At 33.2% G+C, this 11,686-nt stretch overlaps 2 protein-coding genes across 3 annotated transcripts; one reads left to right on the top strand and one right to left on the bottom strand.

Annotated features, from left to right (window-relative positions):
* Positions 1–1,052: 1,052 nt before the first annotated feature.
* LOC105782759 (transcription factor MYB88) lies at positions 1,053–5,762 on the top strand. 2 transcript variants are annotated; one of them, XM_012607716.2, is made up of 12 exons: positions 1,053–1,672; positions 1,791–1,837; positions 1,935–1,991; positions 2,126–2,198; positions 2,551–2,606; positions 2,729–2,908; positions 2,995–3,179; positions 3,344–3,492; positions 3,655–3,797; positions 3,880–4,085; positions 4,192–4,337; positions 4,970–5,762. In XM_012607716.2, exons 1-12 carry the CDS (start codon positions 1,592–1,594, stop codon positions 5,078–5,080), a joined length of 1,434 nt encoding a protein of 477 aa, XP_012463170.1. In that variant the 5' UTR covers positions 1,053–1,591; the 3' UTR covers positions 5,081–5,762. The 2 variants fall into 2 exon arrangements, with proteins under 2 accessions (XP_012463170.1, XP_012463171.1); XM_012607717.2 differs by having other exon boundaries at positions 1,059–1,672; positions 3,347–3,492.
* Positions 5,763–6,385: 623 nt separating this feature from the next.
* On the bottom strand, positions 6,386–9,341 carry LOC105782760 (UDP-galactose/UDP-glucose transporter 3). Its single transcript, XM_012607719.2, has 7 exons — positions 9,108–9,341; positions 8,465–8,562; positions 8,217–8,347; positions 7,983–8,013; positions 7,746–7,849; positions 7,443–7,564; positions 6,386–7,019 (listed from the first exon to the last, which is right to left on the bottom strand). The coding sequence occupies exons 1-7, from the start codon at positions 9,209–9,211 to the stop codon at positions 6,614–6,616; spliced, it is 996 nt and encodes a 331-aa protein (XP_012463173.1). The 5' UTR covers positions 9,212–9,341; the 3' UTR covers positions 6,386–6,613.
* Positions 9,342–11,686: the final 2,345 nt, after the last annotated feature.

The raw sequence follows: 11,686 nt of genomic DNA, 5'->3' as shown, positions 1-11,686 counted from the left end.
CCCTAACTCCAAAAAGAGGGGAAAAAAAAGCACTTCCAATTTTGAAAATGATGAATTTCCTCACCAAGAAAATAAAAATAAGAATTATTAGTGTCAGAAATTTGCTAAACTATTTTAATACCCAGAAACTCTAAGTTGACTGACACATTTGGCATTCCAACCAATGACCTCAAGCGTGACTTTCACCCTCTATTAAGACGAGTGTGGATTGTTTAGAATTTTGAATTGTAAAATTAACCCTCAAAAATTAAAAAATCAAATGAATTTAAATTAGGAACAATTAAAAGTTAAGTTATAGGTGTAGAATGCGCTAAAACGCACTATCCTCTTATTTATGGCTTGGGTAATTCTAAGCATTGTGTCGCAAGAAATAGATATAATTAAAACTTATAATGAGATTATTTTAAAAAAATTTGTTTGAATGTTTGTGTATATTGTAATATAATTTAATATGTTAAAAACATCCGATATTATATTTACTCTAAAAGTATTCATTTACAAAACTCATCATAAGATATTTGCACGTGAAGATTTTAAATTCATCTAAAATTTCAAAAAGTATTAGAATATAGTATCAATTACTTCTATCAGCTTAACTTTTAGCTCGAGTATTAAATACAATTTGAAATTGAAGTGAAATTTAGTTGTGAATCAGATTGTAAATGATTATGTATTTATTATATAGAAAATTGAATTTGAAAGGTTGAAAAGAAACCCTATCCATGCACTACATACATATGCTTTCAATTTTGATGAACATATTTTAAATCTTTTTATCTCAAATTCGAGTTAATACTTAAGGGAGGTTATATTAAAAAAAAATGGGGATTGCGTGCGAAGCATTCATTAAAAGCACAGCCAATATCATGAAATTCAGCGTTATTTATTTATGGATTTACTTTTAAATTTTTTTAATTTTTAAAATAATTTTCAAACTCTCCCTTCATACCCGCGCACTAAAGCAAGAATCCGTTGATTTAAATTAATATTTTTAACCCCCTTTTTTTTAATTAAGAAAATCAAAATCCAAAGTGTTAAAAAACAAAAAACAAAAAAGTTTCGTTCTTTGAAAGAAACCCAAAATAATTTTCATCTGTCAGTCTTCATTTTTTCCCTTATTTTCTCATCAAAGTTTCAATCCTTTCTCCATTTTAGATCTACCCCGTTTGTTTTTTCAATTATACGTATATAAATGTAATTTTGAATAAAAAAATCCAAGCTTTAATTAGCATTTAAATTGCGGGGTGGTATTTCCCAAATATATATGGAAAAAGTTAGAATCCGAGGAATGGTGTAGGAGAGGGGGACAAGCAAAGCATAGAGTTCTTGAGAGTAATATGGATTCCATTTGAACCCAACAGTAAGCTGTGTTGTGAAAAAAAAAACATCAAAGAAAAGAAAAAAGAGAGGGAAATGGTGGAAGTGTTGGTTCCTTTTCCAGGGATTTAAGTGTTTTTTTTCCCTTTTTTCTTTTAATAAAGGGGTGAGAAAGGGGCTGCCTTTTTAGCATATGCCACTTGGGTTTTTTAATAAAAGGGCAAGGGAGCGTCAATAAGAGATAAGTGAAGGCAAAAACAAAGTTTTTAAAAAAATGCAGGAAACAAGGAAGAAGAATGGTGGCAATGAAGATTCCAAGAAGAAGGAGCGTCATATAGTGACATGGACCCAAGAGGTTTTCTTTTTTTTTTTCTTTTTCATTTATTTATCTATTTGTTGATTTATTGACATGATATGTGTGGGAGTTCTTATTGGTTTGATAATGGGTTCTTTAATGGGGATTGTTGTTGCAGGAAGATGATATCCTTCGTGGACAAATCAGTTTACATGGAACTGAAAAGTGAGCTCTTTGCTATATTTTTAGTGATGAAGGAAATTCAAGGGGGTTGGTTTTTGTTGATGTTTTCTGTTTATCTTGGTTGAATCTTTGAATGCAGCTGGGCTATCATTGCCAATAAATTCAAGGATAAAACAACAAGGCAGTGCAGAAGGAGGTTGGTTTGAATACCATGATATGATCAATTTTGATCATAATGTTCTTTGCATTTTGATCCAATTTTTTGTGATTTGATCCTTTAAACTGATATAATATGTTTGTTTTAATGAAAAAAAAAAAAAACAAACACAGATGGTACACATACTTGAATTCAGATTTCAAGAAAGGAGGATGGTCACCAGAGGAAGATATGCTTTTATGTGAGGTGATAATCTATTTTTGTATGGTCTACTTTCATTTAAGTTAATGGGGTCAGACTTCTTTTTTTTTTTTTTTCAAAAACTATTAAATGGTGATTTATTTGGAGGAAATTTGCTACTTCGATTGATCAGTTGTAGCAGGCCATTGCATGTTACTGGTACAGTAGGTGTTTGAATTTTCCAAACAGAAAAAAAACATTTAGAGGTAGGCCAGACCATTTAAACTAATTGGAACACAGTTTATGTCATTCAAAAAAGTAGGAAAACAACAACCACTAATTTCGGTTTGGATAAGTGTGTTTTTTTCTTAGGTTGTTGAATATGGGTTCTAAGCAGATGACTTATGGTGAACTGCAGGCACAAAAAGTCTTTGGCAATAGATGGACTGAAATAGCAAAGGTGGTTTCAGGCAGGTATACATATGTTTCCTCATTTTTTACTTCAAAGAAGGCGCAGTTTCGGGATAAGGGAAGGGATTGCAGAAGCTAAGATTCGAACCCCAGACTTATTTTCATTGATTATGTTATTAATGCAGAACGGATAATGCTGTTAAAAATCGATTCTCGACACTATGTAAGAAGAGAGCCAAATATGAAGCCTTAGCAAAAGAGAATACAGCAACATGTATAAACCCAAATAACAAAAGAATTTTACTTCAAAATGGGTTCAATTTAGATGGAACAGCAGACTGTACTGATTTTGTCAAAAGAATGAGGTACATTAAATTTAGAAATGTACATACATAGTGATGATCAAGAATTATTCGAAAAATTGAGAACCTTTTATTCTATCCATATTCAGGAGATCCCACGTTTCTGATCTTACTGAAAACTGCATCTTTGGAGATAGATCACATAGAGTATCTGGAACAATGATGAATCAACAGCTAAGACATCCCTTTGCAGTTTTGGGTCAAAATCTCCACAATGCTAAAAATGTCATGGTTCAATCTCAAGTCAACAATGTTAAGGAGGTTTCGAGCGACGGTAAATCACCTCGAGCTGATAATTCTTGGCATTGGCACCTATGTTTCTGTTGTCAAACCTGCAAAGAGAAGTTTTTGCATTAGCCAAAAACTGTCCTATTTTCTCCTCTCCTTTAAACTTCTTCATAATATACACTTATGTTCTCTTCCCCCATTATTCATTAGCAGCTCAGGATAATAGCACTCGAGGAACATTTCTCAGAAAGGATGATCCAAAGATAAATGCTTTGATGCAGCAAGCAGAGCTACTCAGCTCACTTGCATTGAAAGTTAACTCGGACAACACAGAACAAAGTCTGGAAAATGCTTGGAAGGTGAGAAGTGATTTTGTTATTTTCTATATGTTTTTTTGTGTTTTCAACATGATATCTCACAATTGGTAAAGTGCTAAATCTTAAATATTTTGGGGAAACCGGCTAACAGTCCGAGCTGTGCATTGTACTATGTCCCTAACCTTCATCCTATGTTATATTCAGATGCTCCAAGACTTTTTGAATCAGAGTAAAGAAAATGACATCCTGAGATATACAATGTCTGATATTGATTTGCAACTTGAAGATTTCAAAGACTTGCTAGAGGATTTAAGGAGTAGTAATGAGGGAAGTCGACCGTCTTGGAGGTAATAGAAAAATCAGTTGACTTAAATACAGATTTTAGTAAGTTTTCTTGGTTAACACTAACTCATGATTTATATGTTTCAGGCAACCTGATCTGTACGAGGCATCGCCAGCCAGCTCGGAATACAGTACAGGGTCGACACTGATGCCTCATCCAGCTGGGGAAACAGGAGAAGAAGCCCAAGGTAAGATAGATGAACTGCACCAGGATCTACCTTCAAGTCATATCGGAGAGCAGAATTGCGGGAGTGAGGAGAAAAGAGCTGTTTCGGGTGCAAACACTAATCAAGGTAATGAAATTCTATATCTGGTATGAAGGCCTAGGAATACCTTGTTTATGACCATAAAGTGGATAAATAAGAATGTTTCTGATGAAATGTCTTAATGTTACCACAGTCGAGATAATCCCATCGTGTGACGACATTACAAATAATATAGTTGCTTCTACCTCATCAAGCATAGAGTTCAGTTCCCCAATCCAAGTTACCCCACTTTTCAGATCTCTGGCAGCAGGGATTCCCAGTCCAAATTTTTCAGAAAGTGTAAGTTATCTTGAACTGTTGGTTCCATCAATCTATGTCTGACATATCTCCTCACGTTTAATTTTGTTATAGGCTTTCCCTGCTTCTTCTTCACTCGTAAATATTTCTCATTATTGGTAGCTATCCACTTTTTCTGCATTTAACAAAGTTTCTGTGAATAGTTGCTTAGATGTTAATTGAGGCCAGGTAGAATCCTGGTCACTGCCTTTAATCGTAGTGTTCCTTAACAGTAAAAGATAAGTTACTAAAAGCAAACTTACTTTCCTCCATCCACCTACGTAAATAGTCTGGATGGTAGTTTTCCCAAGGAAAAGATCTTTTTAACCAAAACTTTTTTATATATAGGGTTTTATTCATGGTCAAGTGGTAATACTGATTCAGTCTCTGGTTTTAGGCTCTTACAATTCCATCTACTCATAAAATTCATCCTTTTCATTCCTTATTTATTGTATTCTTTGGCTCTAAAGATGTGGGCATGTGAAGCTCAAAATAGAGTTACTGCACTATCTTTGCTTGTATTCTTGTTTCCCTTTTTCTAATTTAGCATAGAAATCTAAGCATACATACATATAGGCACAATATATGAAACTTTAATACAAGACTGACTGGCATGTTTTTGTTTCATTTTTCAGGAAAGGAACTTCCTACTTAAGACACTTGGAATGGAGTCCCCTTCTCCTAATCCGGGAAATAATCATTCACAACCACCACCTTGCAAACGAGTCCTCCTCCAGAGTCTATAAATAACCTCTGATCATCTCTTATAATGAAATCAACATTGGTCTGAAGTCCGTATAGATGTATACCTCATAATTTGTTTCCCTGAGCAACATATAGCTCATATTGAGTTTCCATCTCTTTTTTTTCCCTTTTTGTCCTAGGGTTGCAGCCATCTTGGCCTGGAATTTTACAACAAGGCATCTAATGATCTGCACTCCCAGTTCCTTGGCTTAGAATGTTTTTGGTGCATTCTAGCTTCTCAGACACATCCAATAAGATGGCCTGAGTTTCATTAATTTCCTTTATTTATTTTTTCCTACTAGAGAGTACTACCTTAATACTCACATTAAAACCAGTGTGTGCTTGTTAGTGTGTGCCATTCTTCTTTTTGTCATCTCATCCGAGCGGTTTCGGGTGTCTCTTCCATCCTTTTAATCAAGTTTTTGTCCTTGATTTGTATTCTAGTACAGAGCCTACTTTATAAAGTCATTAGAGTGTAATTATACATAGGCAACTTGCCTAAATATGATAAAAGATAGAGAGGAAGAAAAAAAAAGAGAAATAGTAAAGGAGGATTAACCTTATATAATGTTGTCGGGTGTGCAGGCGGTATAGAATAAGTTATTTTTGTGGTTTTCTATCCTGATTTTCTAATGTAATGAAACTCATATGATTTGAGTGAATGTGTTTTGACTTTGGTGTGAATTAAGCTCTTCACTTCTTTACTTGCTTTTTCCCCAATTAGAAGGGGCTGACAGCTTGTTGCAGCTCAAAGCAGCAGGTAGCAATGAAATCGGAACTTCAAACATTGAAGGAACATAAGAAAAAACTTAAAGCAAACTTACAGAGGAAGTGTTGAAACAATCCCTTTCTTTCCCATGTCTCCTTCCTACACGAAACCGTCAGATCTTGGATGAGTTGGTGTTTATAGAGAAGTGTTGGAACTCTGTAGTTAAGGAAGACCAGGGTGAAGGGGATAGCAGATATGGTGGTGGACAAGCGTAATCATGATCAAAGCTAAAGCATAAAAAGCAGAGGGTAAAATTAAAAGAAAGGGGAGGGAACCTCATACAAAATAAAGTGAACCTATTGGCCATAAGCTTTTTAGGTGCTGTTTTGACTGTGATATGTAACGATTAACTCACCTGCCCTACTTTATCATAAAGAACTGGGCTTGCTAATGGCATCAATGAAAAGAGAGATTATCGAAAGTTTGCTCAATTAGTTCATATAATGCCTTAACGCCCAATAAATGTAAGATTAGACTTCCAATATTAAGATACATTTTCTATTTGTGTGTAGGGGAAAAAGTAGACGAGAAATGCATCTTTCGATGTAACTAAAGCCTTCTTTCATAAACCTTGATATGATAAGTTGACAAATACAGATGAAGATCTTTTTAATTACATCTACCAATTTCTAAGTATTGTCTTAAAATTGGGATACCATTGAACCTTAGGGCTGCAATGATAGTATACCGTAGGGACGGTTAAAAAAATACAATAGGGAAAAGATGAGAGTTCGTAAAGTTCAAAACTGTCAAAAGAGGGCCTCCTTTAGGTCTTTTTCTTTTTCGGCAGCCTCTGCAGCTTCCTCCACTTGAGGTAGATTTGGTATGACAACCCAGAGAAGACCATTAGTACACAACCCCATTGCTTTGGGGACAGTGGATTGCCACTCAGCAGAGAAGACACCACGATACTGACAAATTTGCGTGTGGTGGTGATGGTTGTGTTTGCCAAGGAGCCAAATCGACTTATGGTAAGGAAGATGAAATTTTGGCCAACAGCACCGCAGAGGCAATAGAGGAGAATATCCCAAGCAGCTTCTGGATGCTGCTTGCAAAACTGGACTGCCTCGAAACCACTACCATGCGGCCAGCCAAACATGTAAATCATGTTGTATATGGTGCCCCATAGATTCATTCCCAACATGATTTCCCAAGCACTTGTCTTTGGATACCTAGGCAAAGGAAACCAAAAAGATTTGAGCGATATAAACTTGAATTAACAAGAGAAAATCAGTTCTAATTAGAATAAAAAGAAAGCTGGCAAGATATCAATAATTGCAGGATTTTAGGGGCCACAGCAAGAAATGGAGGAACCGAGGTTTGTTATGTCAGCAAGCTGATCTGTTTAGTTCTCATGAATCTTGATTGCCAAAAATTCATTCTTGAAGATTTACAAAGCAGAGTATATATTGAAGTCAGCCAGTTGCTGCAAAACTCAATCCCTCTGTTACAATTATTTTCAAAATACTAGGATTATTGTCCAAAAAGCAATGTCCGTATTAAGATGATGATGATGATGATCATAATAATAAATGCTTTAAGAGAAGAACACGGCACCAAAGATAAAAAGTATGAAAATGTTTCCACAAACATACCTTGCAGTTATTGAATCCTGCGTAGCGTTTGTAAAGCCATCAAATGCAAGGTTCAGAAAACAGAGCCCATATCCAAGGGGTGCATTGGGGTGTGCCAACTTGCTAATTGTTTTAGAGCTAGTCTGGAATAAAGATCAAAGCAGACACAAGAGCAATATATGACTCAGAACAGGAGTTTCATAGGGGAAGCTTAATGATATTTAGTCCTCCAATATGCCTAGTAAATAAGCAAGATAGCAATTCTAAATCACAAAATAAAAGTAGCGATGTCTTTTACAGTCATAACTTTTAACAATTTCCCACCTTCATAAGTGCAAAAGCAGATACTCCTCCAGCCACAAGGAAAGTACAGATATACTCAGGGAAAGTGTATCGAATACCATAAACTAGAGTGCCCATCAGCATGACTGCATAAACATATACATTATTAGCCAATTACTGAAACAAAATGAAAAAAGGAGTTTACATTATACCAGAAATGTACCGATCAATGAAAACACGTGAGAAAAAGGAATTGCAAAAAAGTAAGTTATATCTTACCAGGAATCATTTTTGAGGACTTGGCCAACACCTGCAAGAAAGACAAGCAACATTAAGCGTTAAACTTAATACCAAAGACTCCAACTACACATGTTCACCTACAACAGCAGCCAAACTAGGAATTTAAACAATCTGTCGATTCAGATAATACCTTAATGGGCAATAACTAGAGGAACTTAAACAGATGAGGTAAAAAGAGAAGATATATAAAAGTATGGAGAATCAAAGACATGCCTGAGCCGGGTAGCTGATGTACTTCAATGCTTCTATACCCATGGCCGGACCAATTGTATTTGTGATTCCAGCACTCCAATAAGTCCACAAGGGAGCACCACCATTGCTTCTACTGGACCAAAGCTTTATCACTGGATGAAAGACACAAAAACATACATATTATTATTATCCATAATTCTCACCAGTCAATGGTACATATATAGCCAAATCTATAAAAACATTATGATAGTGCAAATGGAGAAGCTTACTTATGTAAGACCAAACTAAGCAGACCACATTTTGCGCCAAGTTAAGAAATGCAAGATGCTCAAACCTCTTCCCGTCGGAACCAAATCGCTTGGTGGACCTAAACTCAACAAAGGATAAAAAGAAAATGTAATCAGAAAACCATAAACGACTACAATTTACTCGTTGAGAAGCTACAATCTTTCTCCCAAGACGAGTCACCCATCTATCCATTTTAGCAATTTGAAATTTATCAATGTAAAACAATTTATCAACGTGAAATTTTGAAAATGCCAGCGCAAAATCAGTAAAAATTAATTCACACACACACGATACCATTTAAATGAACAGTTGCTATCTACAAAAAGAAGTTCCAAGTAAAAAGAAGAAATGGAAGAATCAGGACAATTTATTCAAATTCAAAGAAATAACAGTCATTTCAATAACGAACCGTAACATGTCAACCTAGATCCAAAATTTTTATTCTTCGCATCTAAACCTACCTCCGAATTAACTAAGATTACGAATCATTCGTTGCAAATTAAAAAATAAAATGCATTCCATAAGGATTTCCAACAACAGATCAAGCGAAGTAATAACTAATCGAAAAAGGTTCAGAAGAAATCAAACATAACAAAATAAAATAAAAACAAAAATAATACATACAGAGTTTCCTGAAGAAAGCCTTGGTAAATATAGGCAGACCAAATCCCGGCAACACAAAATGCCAACACCAAAACTCGCCGGAGTCCGGCGCCGTGTGCTTCCATTACGACGCCGCTCGATAACTGTTTTCTCACTTTGATTCAATTGCGAAGATTATATGGTAAACCCAAAAGGGAAAAAGAACGGAGATCGAAGATCACGAAAGAGGGAAAAAGAGATCTTTTGTGAAAAAAAAGCAAAAATGAAAAACATAAAATAAGAAGGGAGCGCCAAGTTACGTGGGTTATCCACGTGTCTTTATTTTATTGGATGGATGACTTCATGACTTTCTTTTGATTGGTTATTGAAACGCGGCCTTTCGCTGGTTCTCCAATCCCTCCGTCAAGCTTCATGTTCTACCGCATCGTAACTTCCAAAAAGTTTTCTATAGGTCTAATTTTAAATTTCATCCCTTTGATTTATGAATTTTAACAAAATTAATCCTTTATTTTAATTTTTCACAATTTAGTCTTATACAAGCTGTGCAAATGAGATATTAGTGCTCAAAAGCCATTCAATTTCAAATAAAAATAACTCAACTTTAGTTAATTGAATCTTAGCTCAGTTGGCATCAGCATTGTTGTCAACACAAAAGAATAAGGATTCAAGTGTGCTGAAGCGCATTATTTTTTTATTTAGGGTTGAGGAGGGACTATAAGTAATTCTAGGCATTGTATCAAAAAAAAAACTAGGAATCGTGATGTTACACTCATATGAAAAGAAGTAAATAAAAAAAAACCTCAAATTCAATTTGATAATAACCAAGTCGAGCCCAAACAACTCAAGCTATTACTCAAATACTCAATCCAAACGACTTACAAATCTAACCAAGCTTTTCATTCTAATATATTTTTATATTATGAAATTATGAAATTGTCCTTATCATATAGAAAGAGCTTAAGTACAGATGAGCTTAACCGTGCTTGAGCATGAAAATTAATAAAGGAACTTAATTGAACTTGAGCTCAAGTAGATCAATTGCCCAAACTTAAAATTTTATGTTTAATTGAGCTTGAGCCAAATATCAAGTCCTGAATTTCGGTTTTGACTTATACTTCATACTTTATTAAAACTATGGAGTCAAAAGAGTGATTTTTTGGTCATTTTTGCATATAAATTACTCAACTATTGAATTTCACTATTTTCTTTCATATAAATAGTTGAAAGGTTGATTTTTAAGTTTGAGATTTAACAATACTAACCTTTTAGTATTCTAAATTATTACAAATAGAAATAGGCAGTGGGAGAAATTTCGAAATTCGGTTCAGTTTTATACAATCATTATTAGGTGCAGGGACAGAAATTTAAAATATTCCAATGCGTTTTTAAATTAGTTTGTATTTTTTAGTAATTATGCATAAAATATTTTATTATTTTTCAAGTTAAAATTTACAAGCTTACAATAGGATAAGTTTAACATTTCTATTGCTAATTGCTTTTATAAAGTTTATTTTGTTAATTGTAAATGTTTGGTATTATTATAAAATTGTAATATAAATTTTGTTTTTATTTTAGACTTAGAAATTAACAATAAATTAATTTAGATAATATTTAAATAATTTAATGTAAAATATGTATTTTAAATATTTTAAGTAATTAATAAATTATTTGCAAATGTAAGTATTTTAAATTTTTAAATATGAGTTTATATTTAAATTATTTAATAGAATGATGTTTTAGATAATTTAATATAATAATACATCATAATAAATTAAACTAAATTTTAAATAGTTATTATAAATAAATATATTTTAATAATTTGAGTTTCAGAATGCAAAAACCAAAAATCAAAAACACCAACACCTTAGTTTAATTTTGGGGTTTGGGTGGAAAAATACTTTTTTACCAAACTTTCAACCCTAAAAGCCAAATGTTTGTTATTACTTTTGGGATTGAAAACGCACTTTTTTTTTACCCCAATAAATAATGTCAAACAGGGTCTAAGTAGAGGCAAACCTAGAAACTTTTTTCTAGATGAGCGAGATTAATTTATATATTAATGCACTTGGTTTATATTTTTATAATTTTTAGAAAGACAACTAAAATTTTATTATTTTTGGGAAGCTAAACTGTAATTTTACCATGTATTAACTTATAATTTTATAAATTTAGGAGGTCTAAAATAAAAATTTTCCATTTTAAAGGGCATGGTCCCTACTTTTAAGGGTTGGATCTTGATTCTTTTGTATTATATATTTAAGTTATTGAATTGATGTTACAAATCAATGGATGCCAATTCGGTTAGAAAATGACTAAAAATTATTTTTTTACAAAATAATAAATATTATTATAAGAGTGTTTTTGTCTTTATTTATTTTTACACTCGATAAATATTTAAAAAAATACCGCACATGAACTTGAACATAAGACACTAATTTTCAAAGCCTCATTTTACCATTTCAACTAAAAATTACAACACATTTGGTTTACAAGAATGAAATAGAATAAGAACTGAATAATTATTCAGTAGGAATATATTAGACATGTAAATAAGCATTATATAGTTTGGTTCACTGAATGGAATAGATAAATAATAGTAT

The sequence above is a fragment of the Gossypium raimondii genome, chromosome 13 (genome assembly GCF_025698545.1).
Source record: "Gossypium raimondii isolate GPD5lz chromosome 13, ASM2569854v1, whole genome shotgun sequence".
NCBI lineage: Eukaryota > Viridiplantae > Streptophyta > Magnoliopsida > Malvales > Malvaceae > Gossypium > Gossypium raimondii.
The sequence above is the reverse complement of the archived record's forward strand: the minus strand, read 5'-3'. Positions and strand labels throughout refer to the sequence as shown.

Coding starts and splice junctions, on each gene's coding strand:
- LOC105782759 (XM_012607716.2), top strand. CDS start 1,592: ATGCAGGAAACAAGGAAGAAGAATGGTGGCAATGAAGATTCCAAGAAG. Junction 1,673..1,790: donor TAGTGACATGGACCCAAGAG/GTTTTCTTTTTT, acceptor TTGTTGTTGCAG/GAAGATGATATCCTTCGTGG. Junction 2,607..2,728: donor GCAAAGGTGGTTTCAGGCAG/GTATACATATGT, acceptor TTATTAATGCAG/AACGGATAATGCTGTTAAAA.
- LOC105782760 (XM_012607719.2), bottom strand. CDS start 9,211: ATGGAAGCACACGGCGCCGGACTCCGGCGAGTTTTGGTGTTGGCATTT. Junction 8,563..9,107: donor GGCTTTCTTCAGGAAACTCT/GTATGTATTATT, acceptor TGTTGAGTTTAG/GTCCACCAAGCGATTTGGTT. Junction 7,020..7,442: donor CAGGATTCAATAACTGCAAG/GTATGTTTGTGG, acceptor TCCTTTGCCTAG/GTATCCAAAGACAAGTGCTT.